We start from the raw sequence: 23,723 nt of genomic DNA on the forward strand, positions 1-23,723 counted from the left end.
AAGTTCATGTGCTAGTGCAGATTTTATTGAATTGGGATGGCAAAGGATAAGATTGCTACCATATTACCCCCATAAATGCAATGCCAAGAGGTAAAATGTAACCCTCTATTCTCTAAAGAGTATAGGTTAAGTGTTAAGTAATTCATTACCATATTTATATGAACTGGAGCTCTTTTGGGAGCCATGCTATTTGTTTGGGATCCTGGGAGGCTTTCACACTAAATATTTATTAAAACTAGATGATTTTCTTTATGGATTTTGCATCAATATAAGAGTGGGATGATAGATTAACCTTCACCCATCTTCATCTGCCCAACCAGAAAGAAGGAAATCCTAGCCTCACAACCAGTTATAAAGCACCATAGTGCAGTTCTGGATTAGCTCCAGATAAATTAAGAACAATTCAACACCTAAAAAAAAAAAAGATTCACCTACATGGAGATACCCTTCCACCATATTATCACCAGCAGGGGTGATAATATGGTGGTGGGGAACCCACATGCAACACACTGGAGAGAAGACTCTCGCAGCACACAGAGAAATCCCTTTCTTTGTGCTGTTCAGCCTGTATATATTTATCTCATCGTTATAGACACATGCCTCAGATAGGAGAGACAAGCAATCAAAGGGAAACTCCATCATGCTTCTACTCAGCACAGTGAACGAAAGCTACAGAAGGAAAGTGATATGTTGTTCATACTCCAATATTAAAATGGTGCATTGCACAAGGATCTGTACAATGTGGCCTTGATCCTGTCCTGCTGAAGTCAATGGTAGTTTTGCCATTAACTTGAACAGGAGATGAGGCCTGTCAGCACCTCTAAGGAGGCACTTGGCACCTTCCAGGATTTGGGCCTTTAGTGATCAGTCTCAAACTGTTTGTAGAACATCCAGAATCAGCTAGTTGTTAAATAAGTAGAAGCCTTATCTTCAAAGTATAAATATAATGAACTATGTGTCCTCTTCGGCATACAATAACCCAACTTCCCCACTCTGAAGGGCTCGAATGTTCCTTTGCATTGTTCAGAAACTGCCTGGATTCAGTCTCTCCGATAGATTTTTCAAAGCAGTCTGGAGGACAGTAGACACACATCTACAATTAGCTTTAATGGCCGACAACATGTCTAAATTTCATAGACGGCACTGAAAATCTCAACCTGCCATTTTAAATATTGGATTTTGAGGAATGTGTGTTAGAGGGATGTAGACCATCTGCCTATTTGCTTTATTATTTATTAGCTGCTATGGGGCATGAAGTGTAGAGAACAGCTGTCTGCCCTTTCATCTGTGCATCACTTGCATGAATTTTCACCCCAAGTCACTAACATTCCTAGATCTCCCTGCTCCAGAAATTCTGCTGCTCCTCTCCACTCCCCAATCCAATGAAAATAGATCGCCCATACACCAGAGTTTAATATTTGAAATGTATGCAAGCTTTCTGGAATTTTTCTAAGCCCAGGCAATAAAACTGTACCCTATATCCATGTTGTCCCTTTTACCCTGACACCCTTTATACTCTTTTTTTGGCTGCAAACATTTTTACTAAAATAGCATCCAACCTTCACAGGGCAGGGGTACTCCCCAGAAAGAATTTGTAAAGGGGAAGAGTCTCCCTGGAAACATACTGCAGGGCTTTCACATTGCTGAAGAATTTCCCCCCAAATTGTGGCATCAGTAGTTAAAAAATGGAGTGTGTTGGGAGGATAGCTGGCATTCTGCCAACCGCAGGACGTTGCCTAGTATGATGTGTTTTGGATGAATGCACATTTTACCTCAGTTTGTTCTAGCTTCTCTTTAATGCTTCCAGACTTGTGCTTTCTGCTAAAGTGCATCACTGGTTTTACATATATAGTGTTTCTTGATGTCTGGCTTCTGCATTATGGATTAGTTACATTACAAGACTTTCAATATGTATTGGTTTTATATATTTAATTATCAATTTTGTTTTTCTCTCCGTGTGTGTGTTTCCCCAGCACCATTCTTCAGCTAGATCCTGTGCAACTTAGGGCTAAACCTAATAGCATCATTCACTGTTGCAGCAAGAAATTTTCCCCCAGAGTGGGATATAGTGATGATGACATAATGCTGTGGTTTCAAATCCCAAACCAGTGGTTACTGGTAGATGCATTTAAACTCACTGCCTCTATGTCCATGGAAGACACAAAAGCTTATGACTTGATTTAATAAATGATTTATTATTTTTAATATATAATTCAGGGATGTAGTTTCCACATGGCTTCAGTCATAAGACAGGCAAAAGTAATTTATGCAGCTTAATGGTGTAGTAAAACAGGGTGAGAATATAGTTCCATCTGCTCAGATACTCTCAGTATTTCCCCCTTTGTCAAGCAACATGGGATTTGATGCTGCCGCCTAATTCTGGTCAGAGGGAGAAATTAAATAGCTGTGTTTTTTTTTAATAAAGGCAATTTTTTCTTCTGACACATTTATAATAATTGTATTTTTTACTGTGTATGTGTTATACATTGAGCCCATATCAGTAGCACCTAGACGTCACTAAATAGCCCTTGTACATATGGCAGAATTTACATGTATATTAAATCATTTTGTAATGTTTAGATGTATAACATTGACTATGCCACTATACCAAGCTAATATTCTCATATGTTTTCTATCCTTGAACTCTTGAAAATATTTGCTCAATCAATGAAGGTCAAATTTAAACTCATTTCTCAAGTCAGTCAACAGTAAATCTAAAAAAAGATTACCACAGAAGCAACTTGAGACCTATGAAAGAGCTTTTTCCATTACAGTAAATTGCTTTGATGGAGCACAAAAAAATTTCTCTCTCTCTGTCTCTCTACAAATCACAGGTTTGCGAGGCATAACCTGACTACATCAGTTGCTAGAATATGTTTTGTCACCAAAAACTCTTAACCTAATCCCTGTCCTCTTCCCCACTGTGTCATCCTGGCAATTTGTTTCCAGGATTGAAGTATTTATATACCCAAAGAAAAGCCAATTTGAACAAATGTCCTAAATATTAATAGGCTAAATGTGTCCCCAGTGTAACTCCATTGACTTCAGTGGAGTTAGATTAGAGATAAAATGACCCAATTATGTTTTGACATGACACTATGGTGAAAAGCATACAAGCCACACTATCTCCATTTGCAACGACGATAGTGAAACCTCCACAGTACTTATATCAACCACTTTATTGTATGTGGCACCTTGAATACACATACAGAGACTGTGCAGTAAAGGACCAAATACTGACAGATGTTGTCTGAACATATGATGCTTTTAGCAGCCCACTAGAATGGAGTGCAAGACTTGTCCAGGGATTTACTACATTATTTAGAGTACAAAAATAATCATGCAGTGTATTTTCATTATGAGCTACAGTACTGTCTGTGACCAGGTTATTGATAACAAATCCATGCAATTAAAGTAGGATCCAGTAATCAGATATCTGCAACTGTCCACGTCATACAAGGCTATGGTCTCCATGAAAGGTCACTGCTGATCCTGGCTCTGTGACAGGCTGATTTATTTAGCTGAGAGGTCAAAAACTTATTATGCAAAACCAGACCAGGAATAGTTGAGAAAGTGACGGATCGAGGAGAGCTCATGTAGATGAGCCCTCCTCCTGCATCCCTGGCTGCTCAGTTTGAATGGCTATGAATGCTTAATGTACAAGAGTATGTGATGCCAAAAGAGGAGGTTTATGAGGGAGAGTTTGTATCATTCCAAGATCTCTCACAGAAAAGGGAGTTTGCATAGCCAAGAGTGATATGAAGGGGTTCTGGGAGCCAGCAGGCTCATAGCCTATGGCCGAGCTGTGACCCAAAGTTACAGTGCAGCAAACTTGACAGATGGTGGGATATTTACGTGATCCAGGTCCCCAGAGTTAGGCCCACTCTTCTATAGGTGTTTCTGGATGGCAGAATAAAGGTCCCAATATGTAGTATTTCTTTTGGGAAAATATAAGGGCCTGATTCATCACCAGTGTAATGCCACTGAAATCAGTGGAGTTACACCAGTGTCAAAATGGAGTAACACTGCAGTGAATTAGCCTCTAAATTTACATTTGATTGATAACCTTTCATTTCATAAGACGAAAACAGTGAAACATATGAAATTCAATACTGTTGTGAAGAATGATCATAAAAGTGATGCCTCAATATTCTGAGTGATCATGCCTGAAATAAGACTGACATCAAGTGGGATGACAATATAATTATCACTGTTAGTGGTATAAGAATTTAGGATGAATAACGTTATTATAAAGAGTAAAGTATGTGCTCTTACCCAGATACGAAACACCTTCTTCTGGTGTGATTGTTCCATATTTAACCATCATCTTCACAAAATCAATCAGTGTCTTCATGATAGTTATCAGGGTTTCTTTTTCTTTTGCCTCCTCTGTGTTAAGGGTCAAAGCAAACCATAAGGAGTCAGAACTATGGCCAAGAGATTCAGTCCTGAAAACTTTTTGTCAAGTTCACGGATAAAAAACATGTCCTGGTCATGAAAAGAAAAGGCTGAGATGGCTTAGTGAAGAGGAGAGGTGTCCCATGTCTTATGTAATGAACTAAAACTGCTCCTTCAAAGCTGTTATGGCCTGCTGTGGAAAAAAGTACTGTAGAGATCTAGTCAGGCCCAAATCTATTTCCCAGTAGCCGACCCAGAACAACTTTACAAAGCCCCCGAGTTACAAAGCTGTAGGGACTGCATCTTATTCTGAGGAGTTATTCACCCTCAGAAGCTGCCAGTTGCTCCGTTACCCAATTTCACTCGTTCTGTAGGGCACAGTCCATGACTTCATTTGGGGTTGTCAGCAGGGGAGCCTCCCCAATATCTGATATGGAAGGATGGGCTCTTCTCACCAGGAATCACAATGGACTCCGCAGCCCAGAGCGTATGTCCCTGGCTGCAACCTTCAGAATAATGATTGTCACTTAGGCCTAGATTTTTAAATGTATTTAGGTGTTGCTGTGCTCAGCATCACAAAGCCAAACAGATTTAGGAACCTAAATATAACTTTCAAAAGGGATTTAGGCACTTAGAAGTCTAATCCTAGGGACAATCAATTAGGCATGGTGATGCTGAGTGCAGCAGTGCATCAGTCCCTTTAAAAATCTTGGCCTTAGCTTTTCTATAGAGCTTTTTGTCTGTGTTTCTCAAAGCACTTTACAAAGGAGGGCAAGTATCATTATCTCTATTTTACAGATGAGGAAACTAAGGGCACGTTTACACTGCAGCAGGAAGTGATTGACTCATGCTAGCAGGGCTCAAGCTAGCACACGAAAAATAGCAAGTATGGACGTGACTTTGGCAGCAGCTCAGGCTCTCAAGCCCACCTGACCCCCCTCACGTGTGATCTTGGGTGGCTAGCCTGGGTCTCTGATAGAACTGCCATGTCCACACTGCTATCTTTAATGTACTAGCTTGAGTCTACCTACCTACCTGCCCTTGGAGGCTTACTCTCAGCTTCAGTGTAGACGTACCCTGAGGTAAAGTGACAATGGTCGCCCAGCGGGCCAGGGACAGAGGTGGGACTAGAACCCAGGTTTTCTGACTGCCAGTCCACTTCCCTAGCCACTGGACCACATACCTCTCCCCATCTTCTTATTTAGCTGCGAAGAACCTATCACAGTACTGGCATTATATCCTACCCTGCACTAGCAAGATAGCTCAGAGACTCTCTGCTTGGGGAGAGCAGAGCTACTCCTCTGCTCTCCCCAAACATATGACTCAGAAGAGTGAGCCCTAAATTGTCAGCCTGACACAGAGTGGGTTACATGAAAACAAAACTATATTTTACCACTTTAAAGTCTATTTACTTAGTCACATCAAGAAGATTGGTCTTCAATGACAATTACATTATTTTCTCATAGTGACATTCACTCCTGTGCAGAGGGGTAGCATAAGAGCTATGCAGCACTCACATACCATGTAAGTCCTCAAAACAGGGATGCTCCTCTGTATTTCACCCTCAGTGAGTAGCTCTGAAAGCTGATGTCAATATAGATATAAATATGTTTTCACTTACTGGTACTTTTACTCGAAACTCCTACAGAATGTGATGGCTGCATTCTCCCCTCAAGCAAAGACAGTAGAATCAACTGGCTGCTTATTATTTAGAACTTGAATCACTAGTCTTCGTACCTACACTACAGGGCTTTTTTCTTTAACTAAACAGACCTTAAAAAAGCCCAAGATCTAGGATGCATGGAGTTTATTTATTCATTTATACATGGCAATAATTGCAGTAGCATCTGGATCCTTCACTTGAATTAAAAACATATCGTTAAAATAAATATTACAATCCACATAGCCTACTCCACTTCCATTGACGATTGATGGTGAATGATTGGATGGAACTTAATGCACTGACTTGGCAGCTGAGAGGGAAATGTCATCCAGTGAATTTTTCTTATCTGGATTTAGCATGGATACATGGGTCTTAAGCGATCTGCATCATTTAAAACACTTCAGCTTTAATGGGAGAGGAAATCCTGTACTGGCAGGATTAGGACCCTAATTTACAGTGCCCTCAATGCTACAACTCAATAATACCATTTAAAAAACAATCTGAAGGTCCTGATAACTGAGGGCTGAACAAGTCTTACACTATAAAGTCTCAATTTATACATAAAATGAGCTTGATGTTTCAATAATGCATATTCCACAGTCCTGGGGTGTTCTTTTACAGGTCTCATGTCCATTATATTTAACTTCCAAGCCCTAATTATACTCCAAAGAGAACTGAAGCCAAAAAGAGAAACAAAAGCAGTAAGCTTCTTGCTCTAATGAGTAATTTCTGCATGTTTCTAAGGGGATAAACTCACAGAAATATGGCTGTAAATTGAAGCTGCCTGGCCATGGAGGTGTGGATCTACACTACTGGCTCTTCATCCAAGTGTTAACCAAAACACGAGACTGGAAATAGTGGCTGGAAGAGAAAAGGCTTGAGAAGGTGAGATTACTCCACCTAACAGGGTTAGCCTAATGGAAGTAAGGGCAGGCTTTGTTGTAGAGCGCTCTCTCACACATACCCCGCCCCAAATTCCCTGTTTAATATCTCCGGGGCAAATCCTATTCCCAGTGTGGGATACTGGGGCAGGCGGGGTGGTGGTGGGGAGGGGGAGGATGGATGACAAGAGGAATCATCCCCCAGCTAGAGAGTGGCAGTGGAATCATTCTGAGGTTATTATGAGGTTATTATTGCAGCCTGTGGACTTCAGCAGTCTACACTGCTGTTGTGCCATCCCCCACTCAGTGGAAGTTAGGCTGGTGTGGAAGTTAGGCTGGTGGACTAGCTCCCAGAAACCTTTTGTGCACTGAGGTGCAGGAGATCCCGCTGAGTCATGCTTCCCTATATGGAGGGGGTGCAAACACTTCCACTGTGCAGCAAAACTGCATCGGTTCCACTGTTCTCAAAGCCTGATGTGACTGCAGGAGGTAAAGGGGATACAGAAGGAGTTTCCTTTATTTGAATTACCATATTGTGCAATTAGGTGGAGAGTTAACTGAAGTACTCCCCTATCTGTTGTTGCATTGGCTTGTTGCTAGTCCTCTTGTGTTGTACAGCGTAAGATATAGTTATTCAGAAGTCATCTGGACTTTTCCTAACATAGACAGGAGCAATTTTGACTCAGTAATCCAGAACATAAGGAAAGACCTTAAATCCCATGTTCTGTTAGCCCTCTGTTTTTGTAGTAGAACAAGCACTAGTAAATAATTATATCTGCAAAACTACAGTATCTGTTCCAAACGCTGCCTTAGATATCCCAGCTTCATGTTTCCAGCAATTAGAAACATCTTTCTCAATCTTCCTTTGAGTAATAAAGGCTCAGGATAAAAAAAGCCTCATTTTTTTCTCAAGACAAGACTAGAAGATCAGGGATTAAAGGTCTGATGCAAAGTTGATTGAAGCTAATAGAAAGACACCCAGGCTTTGAAGCAGACCCCAAATTTTAGTCCATCAAGCACAGGTAGTTGGATGAAGATTTTACATTGTGAGTAAAGTTGGGATGTGAGAAAAACATGAGATCCTGACACTTGATACAATGTGAGAGATTTAAAACCAAAAAAACTAGCCTTTGAAATCCCCGAAATGCTTAACAAGAAAATGTATCCAGGATAAAAACAACATCCAGATATGTACAGAAATTGTAGTAGAAAATTTATTCTTGCACCAAAAATGTATATCCTTCCAAGAACTACAAGATAAAAACCAATCTGGAGGCCAGAGAGTTGTCCAGATACAATCAGCTGAAAGCTGCACCCAGGGTTAATTGTACATTGTCTGAAATGTTCAAGAATCTAATTTACAAGTGGTCTTATCCTCCAGCAATCATAATGAACATCTTATACCTACAACTGGATAGCAGACCTTGAGGTCAAAACTCCTTGTGATGGGAAATTATTTTTGGGGAGCAAGAATTAATGACTTTTAAAAAAAGGCTTGGAATAACATCTGTTCTTTATGCTATAGAGTAGCCAGGGGTTGCCATGAAATTAATAAATTTTAATACTCTGGCAAAAAAAATTACTGGACCCCTGGAGAACTTCACAGGCTTGGACTCAAGGATTCTAATCTTTTCTGTCAATGCTTGTAAGGTGCAGGGACAAAGCAGCATGTGTCTCAGGACTGTCCAATGAAGAATACTGGAAGAAAATATAATTCTTTAAAGGCACGTCTTAGAAAAAGATATGAACATGGCAATGCCACTTTGTATATGGGAAACTCATATCAGATCCATGGGCTCACAAAGGGAGACAAAGTGTCTCAAGAGAAGTTTATGGATTGCCACAAGGGTATGACTCACATATTGGGAAGATGTATCTGCACATTCAGCGTTGGGGTGGATCCTGACCATCTCAGAGCCTGCTTCTTAGCCAGCGATTTTCATGATAAATGGAAGCTAAAGTTAGAGCTAAATTTAACAGTGTCCATATATCCTACTTTCTTGCCCATATGTACCCCCTAAATGACTTTCCTCATTACTTTTGCTCCTCATTCTTCTCTGCTCCATTCTATCACAGTTACATACCAAACAAGTCATTGCTATTTCTGCCTCAGCAGCATGAAACTCATCTACCCCCACACAGTTATGTGCATGGCCTTCCGCATGCCAGATTGTCACTAATGTACACAATGAGGAATCAGGTCCACTGTCAGGCAGGGCTAGGTGGAAACACTTTCCCTGCCTGAGCAGGTTTTTACATTGCTGCCTGTAAGTCAACACACAGCTGCAGGGTGTGATTGCATCTTCTCTCTCGTGGTTTGATACAGGCTGGTGGGGAGGAAGGTGGGATACAAGAAGATATAGAGACATATGCGAGGGCTGGTGCCCAGTTCCTTGTTCTTGACAATCTACTGAGGCACACAGGTCCCCCTCTGCTCTGTAGGCAGAGAGAGGAAATAGGAAGAACCACCACCTCAGGCTACCCAGAGGAAGAGAACAAAAAGAAGAACCCAAGCCTTCTGGAATGGACCAGGGGAAAAATCCCCTCTGGTTCCTGCTTCCCACTCATTGCCTGTGGAGATGGGTTGGGAGAGGATCCAGACTCCAGCAGAAAGAGGAATCTGCAGAGTAAGTGGTTGCTGGCTACGATGGGGAGAGAGAGAGAATGTTGCTGGCTGGGGGGGAATAAGAGTGGGCGTGAGACCGAGTGTGTGCTGACAGTGTCTGTGGCTAGGTGCCACAATCTAGCTCATAATAAACTGGGACAGAATAATGCCTAACTCCAGAATAACAAGAAGTGATTCAGGGCTTTCACTGCAATGTCTAACAAAGTCGGTGGTTTTGTGAATAGGGTGGGGAGGTTAAGGCCAATTTACCGGCACGATCATTGTGTTGATGATAATGTAGCCTGATTCACTTTTTGTATCTCCCTTAGCTTAGGAGACAAAGGTGTTACTGGAAATATCTCTGGGTAAAACAACTTGCCATCTCTTTCAGCTTACATCTTAGCGGGAGGAGATGTACAGAATACGAATTCAAGGCTCCTGGGTCTCATAACACATGCCTGGTGGGGCTGCAGAGGTAGCATACTTTGCACCTGGTGAATGAAGTTCATCACATCAGTCTCTCTAGCTGATCTAGAAGTGAGGGTGATGGGATCCAAAGGGAGTTGCATTCAGCCTTCTCATCTTAAGGAAAGTCCTTAAGATATGGGGCTTTGAATTTAGAGGGAAGGGGATTTCAAGCTGAGAGGAAGAAAATGGGGGAATCTTTTTTACTAAATTTTACTAAATTTTACAGATTTTTTTACTAAATATTTCTATAAACACATGACAGAGAAAATATAGAGATTACCTGAGTTAAGACTTTTTAGTAGTCCATAAAAGTTTGGGAAATACTGGAGGTCCTCAAAATTATCCTCAGAAGGCAGCTCGTTTCTTCTTTCCAAGACACTGGAGGAGGGCCAGGTATTATCCAAAGTATCATCAATTTCTCCATTCATAACACCAACTTGATCAGCAATGTTTGGTGTCTCCACAAACAACATTGAAAAATAAAAAAATATATAAGTACATGGATATGGATGATGTCATTAAAAGACCAACAAACAGCATCATTTTCTTATGCTGGGTCTCAAGTAGAGCCAGCATTTCTGTAATTAGAAGGAGGTCAATGAGTTACTCGGTTATTCCAATTTTGAATCTTGTTATAAACTTTTATGTAATGCATTGCTCATATTTTCTAGTTGCTGGCATTTCTTTAAAAATCTTTCTATCATTTCCAAATTGAACTAATTATTCCCTGAAGCACAGAACAGTGCATTGGTCTTCTCAGACTATTTGGTAAGTGAGTCAAAACAATTAGCTAACAATAATTACCATTTTTTCCTCCTGCTTTTCTTTTGTATCACTGTCTGTTCTGCTTGGAGGGTAATCAAGATCTTCTGACTCCTTCTCACGATCTTTCGCTTCATTAGCAATTAACTGCTGTAAAACCTCAGCCACTTCATCCTCTAATGTATAGGCCTGGCTCTCTGTGATCTGTTAATAATTTAATAATAGGATTTGTTTTTTCTTAAATTTAATATGTAATTTGAGAATTGAACTTTATAAACTGATCTTATGTTAGTTAGTTACTTAGCTAGCTTGCTTCAAGACTGAATGTAGCCAAATTAAGTTAAAAACCTACACAGACATTTTCCCTCATGAAATAGAGGACTGGCTTTTGCTATATATCAGTACAGTGCCAAGCACAATGGGTCACTGAGCTGATTGTAGCATGTAGATGCTACTAAGAAAGAATACATATTTGATAGAGTACAGTTACATAAAGATGGAAAATAAAGTCAATTGTCCACAGCTCCACTAAAATGCATTTGCTCTTTTATGTTACTTCTTAACAACTATTTTTTGAGCCTGGACTCAGTCCTGCAACTGTTCCACACAGATCTCCCATTCAAATTGGTGGGAGTTCAGCATGCAGCAACTGGAGGTTTAATAGGACAGATAATAGTACTATTAGATTAAAACATAAGGACTGGGTAGAGCAGTAGGTTAAAACACCAGCCCGTCATCTCTGGAGATCTAGAATCAAATCCATTTTATGCCATAAATCAACAATAACCAGCAGCACTTATTGCGCCAGATTCTCAGCTGGTGTAAATCACTGTAGTGTCACTGAAGTCAATGGAGCTATGCTGATTTACACCATTTGGAGCATCGTTTACAAAAATCACAAGGCACTTGACAATACAAAAGAATTCAATGAAAACAAAAAGTGAAATGGAAGTAAAAATGAATATGCTGCTTTCCTTCTTGTCCTCAGTGGACTTTTATTTACACACCATAAAACCATTTTACAACTTGGCATCTTTCATAGCAAAGCTCAGGACTGGAATAGCAGGGTTATTGCAGGATAAGATTGATGTGCAATGGCACAATTGAATTGAGAAGCTTGCTTATAGCCTGACTCACACGCTTCCTGATTCAAGCCAGTGTCATTAACTTTTCAGTTGCACAGACACCACATTCAGCCCAACTATTAAAAAAAGAAGTAAGGGAAAATAAACTGACAAAATAGCTAGATGAAATGAAAACAGGAAACTTACTAGACCCAGATTTAGAAGCTTTGAGACAATTTTGTCAAATACTCCTCTATCATTTTCCTCATAAATTCTCGTGGCAATCTTCTGGACAATGTCTTCAGCAGTTAAGGGAGTGCCATCTAACTGATGAAGACCATCTGGATCATCTAAAAGAATTACAATTTAACTATTTACTGAACATCTCTTTTTCATTTGATTTAGATATCATTTAAAAAATATCTGTACGTTGCTTTCTCCTTTCAACACAAACATCCACTTTTCTCCAAATGTTGAAGTAGGGTTACAGTTATGCTTTGCCACAGTGTTTTGTAAAGCATTATATCAATAACAATACAATGATCTTAACACACAAGTGCTTACCCTCTTCTGAAAAATGCCTTTCTCTGGCTGAAGCTTTCTAATAAGCACAAGGAAATATATTCAATTGATGTTTGTAGAAAAGTACTTTAAAATGATATACCATTGCTCCCGTATATGCTTGCGTTGTTGGTATTTTATTTTAATCATATGGCTTTGTAGAACAAAACAGGTCATGTTGTTTTTTCCTGTTGGGATTTCAGTAAATCAAAGGTTCAATCCTGCAATCCTTACTTATGCAAATAATGCCATTCTAAGCCAATGCGACAGTGAATATGATGAGCAGGCTTTGACCCATGACCAGTCGGTTTTGGTATAAATATAAATCACCTTGAGCCAAATACTGCTTACCTTACTCATAGGACTTACTTAACCCACTGAAGTCAATGAACTACTCCTTCAAGTAAAGCAGGCATAATCTGGTCCTAAATCATTTTTCCTTCTCCACTGTGTGAAAAATAACTAATGTGCTAAATAATAGACTTAATATCTGAAATAAACAGGTATGCAAAGTAGGTAGTTCTATATCACTAATACATACTTTCTTTTTACTAATTTAAATTTATGTTTTTATTTTTAAAGTGGTTTTGAGGTATAACACCATCAGGATACCCCTGCCACTGAATATGAAAGCTCTAAAACTATGCAGATTACACATTTGGAGCAAATCTATGCAAGTTGTCTGTGAAAATTGCCAATAATTGTAGGTTTCAGAGTAGCAGCCCTGTTAGTCTGTATCTGCAAAAAGAAAAGGAGGACTTGTGGCACCTTAGAGACTAACAAATTTAAGCCGTAGCTCACAGAAGCTTATGCTCAAATAAATTTGTTAGTCTCTAAGGTGCCACAAGTCCTTCCTTTTCTTTTTTGCCAATAATTGTGAAATTCTTTGTGCTTTTGTGTCAAGCTGCACTTCCTATGTGGTAGGTTTCTAAAAAAATTGACAATAACTTAAATTTATACGTCACTGATGAGTATTGTGCATTTTTAGGTAGGTAATTTTGTATGATCCATAACTGCAGTAACTTGCATGAAAAATCAAAGCTAGATGTTACTGAAAAGATTATGAAATACCTTGAAATTTATAATCCAGTCCACTTTTAGTGGAGTCATAGTCATCTACCAGCCTGCGGTTCTTGGTGGAGTCTGCATCATCAGGGGCTGGTTGTTGACGATCATGTAGGATTGATTCCCTCTCCTTTTCATTCCTCTCTTTTCCTGTTACTGACTTTAGCAGGTTCAAGTCATCACTAAAGGAATAATTTCTGAACTCTGGCTTATTTTCTGGAAAATTTATGAACACACATGTCATATAGTCTAACCCTCACAATATTTTAATATGTAGATTAATATAATTAATAGGGGACATGTTTTACCTGTAGGGAGTGTTTTCCTGATCTTGCCTGCCCCAGCTTCAGCAATCTGGTGTGTGAGAACAAATCCAAGATGGGAACAATGAGTACATTGTAATCATACATTCTTTATTCAGTTATACACAATACACTTTATTTTATCAGACTTTATTCTGGAAAAGCCATAGGGCCTGACCTGCACTCTTTATTCAGGAGTTAGGAAGTTTGCCTAAGTATGATCAAGCTCTTAGGGTTGTTGGTGGGTTGTGGCGGTTTTTGTTTTTTGTAACACTGTATCTTTGGGTTAAAGAGCCTCTTGGTGGAAAGTTGTAATATACTGCAGATTCGTAGATGGATGCTGATCCTGCTTTCCTTGTTCACCCCAAGCTCCCATTGACTTCAGTGAGAGTTTGGGTGCAAAAGGATTTGTTGTGCTGTTGGAGCTAATGGCACAACTTTAGCATCTAGGCCAGTAAAACTTTCTTTTAGCTCATTATTAATACTTATGAATTACTGGAACTCTAAGACATTTCACCAAAGGCTTCCAATGTTAATTTTACTCTTAGAGTTTCTGTTCAGCTGTTGAGAGTCTCATCAGTCTCACAACTGAAAGCTCACAAACTTATATTTACTACAGTTAAAATGTCAAAGAGCATTCGGATAATTTTTCATTTTACCTACCTGTTCCTCCAGTGGTCTCTCTTCACTTAATTCTCTGTTGTATATACCTTTATCTAGAATAAATAAATACATATATTCAGTTATGGTATGTGTTATGCACACAGAGGCAGCATAATATTTAAAAAATGAATTGTAGTTTTTTTCCTAAGAACACATGCATTGAAAATTGATGTCAAATATAAATCCTTGTGAAATAAAATCAATACATCTGGAAAGAAGGGGGAATACGCCAAACATTTAAATTAGGGGAAAAAAGAAATCGTTGTTTCTTCCTCCTATAAGAGAAGGCTCTACATACTGGACTAATCTTATGCTCTCTGATCAGAAAAATAATAAACACATTAAAAAAACTTGTGTAAGAGCTTGACTAAAATAGTAATAGCATAATGGGATTGGCATAATCAAGAGATTAAAAGATCTATGACATCCAGAACACCACCAGAGAAAGAGACAAAGACTTGAAAGCTACTGCAGGACAGAGAAAACAGCCCTTGGAAAAGAACAAAATGTGAATTAAGAACAGATCCCCACTCCTCTACCTATTTTTTAAAATCTATTTTCAGTTTAAAATGCTCCCTCCCACCCCTCCAGTTCAGTGTGTTGATTCCTTGGGATCTACTCGTGTTTAGCCAAGGGAGAGCAAAGTTGTAACTCTTCCTCATTGATTCCATGGAAAAGTTTCCCCATCTCGGTGCAAAGGGATAATGAGGTCATGACTTACCTCTGCTGCTCTCGGGCTTAGGGAAGCCGTGAACCTGGCTCACGATCAGAGCCAGGACCTGAACCAGCGTCGCCCAGTTGAAAACCATCCTTGTGGCCTTCGGGGTAGCTGCTAGAGGCGAGGCTGGCTGCAGAGCTCGCAGGGAGGCGGGCTCGCTGGACTGAGGAATGAGGAGGCGCCCTGCTTTGCACAAGCCGGCTTTGTGTGTAACCTGAGCCCCAACCCGCAGCGCCGAGCCCCGCACCAGCCTGCGGCGGAGGCACAGGGAGCTGTCCGAGCCTCGTGGTGCTGAAGGCCCAGGAGCTGCCGCGGCTAGAAGCCGCCGGCTGGATTGAGGGCTAGGGCGTGGTGCCGTATTGTTCAGCCCCTTGTTCCCTTCCCTGGCAGAAATGGATGAGCTGGTCCCTCTTGATGGCTCGGGACAGGAGTGGGAGGAGACGAGGCGGGAGGAGGGGGGATTGCAGATGGAGGAGCATGCGTGCACCACCTGGCTCCACCGCACTGGCTAACCCCGCTGGCTGGAGCTCTCCGGGCCAGGGCTGGGGCGGCGCTGCCGCCGCCGCACTAATGAGCTCCCTTTCCAATGCAAAGACAGAGGCTTCCCATTCCCCTTCTGATCTGCAGGAAAACAAGATCACCGCCTAGCTCGTTTCCGGGGAGGCGCCAATGTCAGCGTCCCCACCCCACAGGAGAAGGTCAAATCTGACTGAGGCGTTTTTATGATATCCATCAAACTGATGCACATGACATATGATTCATGGGCAGCGTGGGCCAGCTTTCTTTCCTAATTGCATTGAGATGGGACTGAATAGCACGGTTTAATTGTAAGGCAATCTTCCGGAGAAAGCCCAAGGGAGAATCAGATCATGCTATTCAAAGCCCGGTAGCACAGAAAGATTTGGTTTGGAGTCAACACAGAAAAGCAGCATGTTACCAGCTTTATACTCTTTAAAGGTGAAATGCGCCCCTCTGCAGCAGGCCAGCCCATGCACGACTTAATTTCACCGTCCAGGCATATTCATGAATTATTCTTTTTATTTCATAGGCAGGGCACCATCAAAAGTTTAGCCGCAGCACATCTTGCCTATGAATAAAGAATAAAGGAACAGGAGAACAACTGAAAAGAGAAAATAGATCTAGAGGCTTAATTATGAATAACCAGACACGTGATTATATATGTAAATTAAAATGTAACCACAGCAAATACTCTCTTGTGATTCCCCTGCAATCTGAGGAATATATTTCCTCATCTCAGTTTTATGTTAGGAAAAAGGGTCATGGCCAGTGCCTGCAGCAGTTCTATTTCAGGGCTAGTGGGAATCTTAAATAAGACTATTGGCCTGCTTGAAAAATGGGAGATTAATTATGGTCACATTTTCAAAAAAGTCTTCTAATTTTGCACCCACAGTTAACTGTGGATGGAAAAACTGAAAGTGTAATTGAAAAATTTCAGTATTAACTAACTGATTGCATCTCAATAGTTAGAGTGAGGATAGCTGACAGAATTTCTGTCTAAAGAACCCCAATTTAGAAAAGCACTGGAGGTAAATTTACCAACCTGGAGCATGGTTCTGCAACTCTGAAATCTGAGAACAGAGACTGCAGTGGAGTGGTTCAAACTCCAGCTAGTTCCTTACACCTATTATTATAGAAATACTTGGGAAAATGTGTAGAACCACAGAAATGCAAATAATGCCATAAGTGATAGTAATGTCTCAGTTTCCTATCTGTCCATTTAGCCATATATCAATCTATCTATATTTGTATAAAAGCCACAATGGATTGCCATCCTTCCTCCATACAGTTTTTAATAGAATAGTGGTAGCAATGATGGAAGCTCTTATGTACATAAGATTCCCTGCACCCTGCTCAGAGCAAGTCAAATGACATTCAGTTAAACACACTGGCAATCACAGGAGACTTATCTACATTATGGCTCTCACTGTTACTACCACTGTTGGAGCTGCATTAGGGTTAGCAATGATGCAGGAAAACATAGTTACGTTAAACAGAAGCTGCCCCGCAATTTAAGACCACATGGGATAAGCAATTGACTATCGCTGGTAGTTTCCAAAAGAAAATATACAGCATTTCTTTCCATTTAATTTACAACTGCAATCAGAAATCAGATTTCTAAATGGGTGCAGTATGGGCACATATAATTGAACCAGTTTTTACTTGCAAGTACAAAGTACACCCACGACGCTACAGACTGTTTTTGAACATTTGGCCAAATATGCATTATAATACACTAATAACAGGCATGAACTACAACAGGGGTTCTCAAACTTCATTGCACCGTGACCCCCTTCTGACAACAAAAATTACTACATGACCCCAGGAGGGGGGACCGAAGTCTGAGCCCACCCAAGCCCTGCCACCCGGGGTGGGGTAGGGGGGCAAAGCCAAAGCCCAAGCCTCACCTCCTCTGGTAGGAGTGGGGGGCAAAGCCGAAGCCCAAAGGCTTCAGCCCCAGGCAGGGGGCCTACAACCTGAGCCCTGATACCCAGGGCTTAGGCTTCAGTCCCAGGCGGTGGGGCTCAGGCTTCGGCTTTAGGCCCAGACCCTAGCAAGTCTAAGCCAGGTCTAGTGACCCCATTAAAACAGGGTCCCGACCCACTTTGGGGTCCCGACCACAGTTTCAGAACCCCTGCACTACAACATATAACACCACAATATCCACTAATAATCATAAGAACATAAGAATGGCCATGCTGCAGACCAAAGGTCCATCCAGCCCAGCATCCCGTCTACTGACAGTGGCCAATGCCAGGTGCCCCAGAGGGAGTGAACCTAACAGGTAATGATCTAGTGATCTCTCTCCTGCCATCCATCTCCACCCTCTGACAAACAGAGGCTAGGGACACCATTCCTTACCCATCCTGGCTAATAGCCATTAATGAACTTAACCTCCATTAATTTATCCAGTTCTCTTTTAAACCCTATTATAGTCCTTGCCTTCACAACCTCTTCAGGCAAGGACTTTCACAGGTTGACTGTGTGCTGAGTGAAGAAGAACTTCCTTTTATTTATTTTAAACCTTCTATTAATTTCCCATTAATTTCATTTGGTGCTCCTAGTTCTTATATTATGGGAACAAGTAAATAACTTTTCCTTATTCACTTTCTCCACACCACTCATGATTTTATATACCTCTCTCATATCCCCTCTTTTCCAAGCTGAAAAGTCCTAGCCTCTTTAATCTCTCCTCATATGGGACCTGTTCCAAACCCCTAATCATTTTAGTTGCCCTTTTCTGAACCTTTTCTAATGCCAGTATATCTTTTTTGAGATGAGGGGACCACATCTGTGCGCAGTATTCAAGATGTGGGCGTACCATGGATTTATGTAAGGGCAATAAGAGATTCTCCGTCTTATTCTCTATTCCTTTTTTAATGATTCCTAACATCCCCTTTGCTTTTTTGTCTGCCGCTGCACACTGCATGGACGTCTTCAGAGAACTATCCACGATGACTCCAAGATCTTTCTCTTGATTAGATGTAGCTAAATTAGCCCACATCATATTGTATGTATAGTTGGGGTTATTTTTTCCAATGTGCATTACTTTATATTTATCCACATTAAATTTCATTTGCCATTTTGTTGCCCAATCACTTAGTTTTGTGAAAGCTTTTTGAAGTTCTTCACAGTCTGCTTTGGTCTTAACAATCTTGAGCAGTTTAGTGTGATATGCAAACTTTGCCATCTCACTGTTTACCCCTTTCTCCAAATCATTTATGAATAGGTTGAATAGGATTGATCCTAGGACTGACCCTTGAGGAACACCACTAGTTACCCCTCTCCATTCTGAAAATTTACCATTTATTCCTACCCTCTGTTCCCTGTCTTTTAACCAGTTCTCAATCCATGAAAGGATCTTCCCTCTTATCCCATGACAACTTAATTTACGTAAGAGCCTTTGGTAATGGACCTTGTCAAAGGCTTTCTGGAAATTTAAGTACACTATGTCCACTGGATCCCCCTTGTCCACATGTTTGTTGACCCCCTCTAATAGATTAGTAAGACATGATCTCGCTTTACAGAAACCATGTTGACTTTTGCGCAACAATTTATGTTCTTCTATGTGTCTGACAATTTTATTCTTTACTATTGTTTCAACTAATTTGCCGGGTACTGACATTAGACTTACTGGTCTGTAATTGCCAGGATCACCTCTAGAGTCCTTCTTAAATATTGGCGTTACATTAGCTATCTTCCAGTCATTGGATACAGTAGCTGATTTAAAGGACAGGTTACAAACCATAGTTAATAGTTCCGCAATTTCACATTTGAGTTCTTTCAGAACTCTTGGGTGAATGCCATCTGGTCCCAGTGATTTGTTACTGTTACGTTTCTCAATTAATTCCAAAACCTCCTCTAGTGTCACTTCAATCTGTGACAATTCCTCATATTTGTCACCTACAAAAGACGGCTCAGGTTTGGGAATCTCCCTAACATCCTCAGCTGTGAAGGCTGAAGCAAAGAATGAATTTAGTTTCTCTGTGACGACTTTATCATCTTTAAGTGCTCCTTTTGTATCTCGATCGTCCAGGGTCCCCACTGGTTGTTTAGCAGGCTTCCTGCTTCTGATGTACTTAAAAAACATTTTATTACCTTTTGAGTTTTTGGCTAGCTGTTCTTCAAACTCCTTTTTGGCTTTTCTTATTACATTTTTACATTTACTTTGGCAGTGTTTACGCTCCTTTCTATTTACCTCACTAGGATTTGACTTCCACTTTTTAAAAGATGCCTTTTTATCTCTCACTGTTTCTTTTATATGGTTGTTAAGCCACGGTGGCTCTTTTTTAGTTCTTTTACTGTGTTTTTTAATTTGGGATATACATTTAAGTTGAGCCTCTATTATGGTGTCTTTGAAAAGTGTCCATGCAGCTTGCAGGGATTTCACTCGTCACTGTACCTTTTAATTTCTGTTTAACTAACCTCCTCATTTTTGCATAGTTTCCCTTTCTGAAATTAAATGCCACAGTGTTGGGCTGTTGAGCTGTTCTTCCCACCACAGGAATGTTAAATGTTATTATATTATGGTCACTATTTCCAAGCGGTCCTGTTATAGTTACCTCTTGGACCAGATCATGCGCTCCACTCAGGACTAGATTGAGAGTTGCCTCTCCCCTTGTGGGTTCCTGTAGCAGCTGCTCCAAGAAGCAGTCATTTAAAGTATTGAGAAATTTTGTCTCTGCATTTCATCCTGAGGTGACATGTACCCAGTCAATATGGGGATAATTGAAGTCCCCCACTATTATTAAGCTTTTTATTTTGATAGCCTCTCTAATCTCCCTTAGCATTTCATCATCACTATCACCGTCCTGGTCAGGTGGTCAATAATAGATCCCTACTGTTATATTCTTATTAGAGCATGGAATTACTATCCATAGAGATTCTATGGAACATGTGGATTCATTTAAGATTTTTATTTCATTTGATTCTACATTTTCTTTAACATATAGTGCCACTCCCCACCCCGCACGACCTGTTCTGTCCTTCCAATTTTGTACCCTGGAAGGACTGTGTTCCACTGATTGTCCTCACTCCACCAGGTTTCTGTGATGCCTATTATATCAATATCTTCCTTTCACATCCTCCTTTAATCATCAGACTATACTGAAGGAATATCACTGTCAGAAAAGTAACTTGGTAAAAAATATCCACCTTTTTTCCTCAATAAATCTGTTGCTTTATTTGGAATCATCTACTTTTTTTTTTTTTTACAGACAAAAATAAGTTTTTACTCTTTCCTACTTCTCTTCATACTGCAGACACAGACGGCAAAAAGCATGTGTGGTATTCTATTTTGGCTCATGCATTATCAAATAAGCTCCTATTGTAGAATTGTTTGTTACTGGTGATGACGCATGAGCCAGAAAGCAGACAATTTGACAGTCAAATGCCAGGACGAATTTAAAGGAATAGCAACTAAAAAATCCAAACTCTTGTTAGCCGACGGCCAAGGATGTTTGGTGCTACAAATTGCTGGATGTGCACCTTGCTAGATTCAACCAATGGACTGGGAATTGAATTTGTACCACTACATGCAGTGGCTGAGAATGGACAAACCTCATGGATGCAATGGTTAGCTCAACACTTGGGATTTTCCCTCTCCCCGTTTTTACATTCGGTTGTGAATACTGTTTTAACCATTTTAATTATTGTAATTGTTTTTTGTGTAACTTTATGTATTATGAAGCGTTTGATTCTAACTGCTCTTTCCTCCACGCAAATCAGATACCTAGAGCTAAAAAGGGATCCTAACCAATTCCGCGAACCCTCATCCTCTAATTTGGTTGTTGGGTATTTCTAAATTTCCCCAAGGAGGGCAAGAGGTGCTGGCATCACCGCCACCTTGCAATCTGGGATGTAGTGTGGTGCATCAGGGGGTGGAATGTAGCCAGACAGCCAGCCCCCCGCCCCAGACCAGCATTGCTGGAAACACAGGAGGAAGCCGGAACAGGGCACTTAACATATATTCCAGCACAGCCTTTGAAGCTGTGAAAGCACAGGTGTGCTGCTACAATGTGCCTCTGGGAACAGATACAATGATTAAGCTCACAGCAGGCAGAGGCCCTGTGACAGACATGGCTCTTAGCCCCTACTAAATAGCGTGATGCACACACACCAACATCCTAGTTGGGAAAATATTTACCCTGATAAAAGAAATGTCCAGTAGTCGACACTTATTGTTTCTCTCCCTTGCAAGTGTAAACTACTCTTGCGAAAGCTGGCGTCACCCAGACAGACCAGCCTCAATTTGGCATAAGAAAGGAGAAAGAGAATAAAGAAGTACAGAGGTATAAGTAGGGGACCTACAGCACCATGATTTTTGAGTGCTTTTCACTATCTATCTGCTGGTCAGATAAGTGACAGCCTCCCAAGGCTTCTGCAGCTAAGAGGGTCCCTACGCCTTGTCCCTTATTCGTCTTTCCGCGGAATTGAGTGACCGATCCTGGCTTGGCACCGCTGGAATCGAGAGATGCGAGGAGGGTAAGAAGCACCCACACCTGATCTCCTATCTTTAGTGTACACATATTTTGAAATAGAGCTCTATACTTTGTTTTCTTTCTTTGGGAGTGTGGCTTCAGTTTTGTAACTTGTTTGTGTGTGTAACATCTCTACATTTAAATAAGTAGGCACTAGCAATTTTGTAACCACATGATTAGAATCTAGCTTAATAAATTTTGGTAACCATTTATGCATAAGCCTGACTTGTTTTCTCTGGTTTACTGTAAAGCAGCCAACACAATTAAAGAACCTCAGCCATTTTGGCTCTAAAGCCTGGCCTTTAGGTGAGAGTACTAAGAGCCTAGCGTTGAGTTGTGCCGCCTCCACGGGGCAAACTCTTGGGGCACCTGTCAGTCAATCCTGGCTGCCCGCTGCGAAGGAGCTCTGAGCTCTAGCAGTTAAAGTCATGGGTGGTTAGGACCTTGGGGCATCCGTCAGCCTAGCCCGGGCTGCCCGCCGCGAAGGGACAGTGCGTCCTAGCGGTTAAAGTCACGGATGGTATAAACGGGCATAGCTGGCACCTCACCAAACATCCTTGGCCGTCGGCGAACAACTCTTTATTGGTAAATTGAGTACATTTGACACGCAGACACTGGGAATAAATTTTGATCCCATCAACATTATTTTACAGTCACATTTTGGGATATAACCACTCTTCAGGTTATGATTAACAAGAAAAGCAGGAATTGAATATATTACAGGAATGCAACATTGCATCCTTACGCGAAGGGAGCAGTTTTATTTTGTGTTCTTTATTTCTCTACCTTAATGTTGAATTAATGCTAAATCTCCACATTAAGCATCCTTGTTATTTAAAGGGAAAGAAATAAATTGTTAGGAAAAGAGTTATTAGCCAACCTGAATCATCCATAATAGAAATACCCAAAACTGGTCATCCTTATCAGTGCTTGTAAGTCACATAACATGAGACTTGGCCCCTGGTACTACAAATACTTATATATGTGGATAACTTTATGCATGGCAAGTAGTCCTGTTGACTTCAATGGAACTACTCACTGCACATCAAATTAGTCAAGTATGTAACTCTTTGCAGAATTGAGGCCTTAGATTACATATTCTTCATGGCAGTGATTGTCTTTGTTCTATTTTTACAATGGGGCTAGGACCTCTAGGTGCTACCACAATAAAAATAATAAATAATAAAATTGAGCTAATCATCCTCCAGAGCTTATGCAAATTCTATCATCTTCACTAAGAGAATAATTATCTTCATTTAACTGAAGACATGCGGTGTGCAAAGCTCAGTTTTGCCAGCTTCAGTCACACAGTAGGATGTCTTCAAAAGGGATATTCTAAACTGTGTTGTCCTTAACAAATGTAGTCCTTAAAAATATCTAAGAACACAAACAGAAAGCTTTTAATACATCTTCATGAAATTGCCAACTTTAAATATTTTAATTTTCAGACTATAGACCTGAGTTTCCTCCTAGTTGTTTTGTTAATATCAGAGAGGTACAAAAACAAGCCAACCAATTTAAAGCTTTTATCTTCAAGTCAAATGTTCTGATCAGACATAAGGAAAATTTTTTTTT

The 23,723-nt window shown here is 40.6% G+C and overlaps 1 protein-coding gene across 1 annotated transcript in view; it reads right to left on the reverse strand.

The window, feature by feature from the left end:
* SCG3 (secretogranin III) overlaps window positions 1-15,241 on the reverse strand; it is a 37,714-nt gene extending 22,473 nt beyond the window's left edge. The window contains exons 1-8 of the mRNA XM_077828422.1: window positions 15,154-15,241; window positions 14,433-14,485; window positions 13,776-13,821; window positions 13,474-13,683; window positions 12,049-12,191; window positions 10,811-10,981; window positions 10,296-10,473; window positions 4,276-4,389 (exon numbers count right to left, since the gene is read on the reverse strand). Of these exons, the coding sequence (XP_077684548.1) occupies window positions 4,276-4,389; window positions 10,296-10,473; window positions 10,811-10,981; window positions 12,049-12,191; window positions 13,474-13,683; window positions 13,776-13,821; window positions 14,433-14,485; window positions 15,154-15,241 (1,003 nt within the window). The remainder of the gene's footprint in view (window positions 1-4,275; window positions 4,390-10,295; window positions 10,474-10,810; window positions 10,982-12,048; window positions 12,192-13,473; window positions 13,684-13,775; window positions 13,822-14,432; window positions 14,486-15,153) is intronic.
* Between the last annotated feature and the right edge of the window lie 8,482 nt (window positions 15,242-23,723).

The sequence above is a fragment of the Eretmochelys imbricata genome, chromosome 10 (assembly GCF_965152235.1).
Source record: "Eretmochelys imbricata isolate rEreImb1 chromosome 10, rEreImb1.hap1, whole genome shotgun sequence".
In the NCBI taxonomy this organism is placed as follows: Eukaryota; Metazoa; Chordata; order Testudines; family Cheloniidae; genus Eretmochelys; species Eretmochelys imbricata.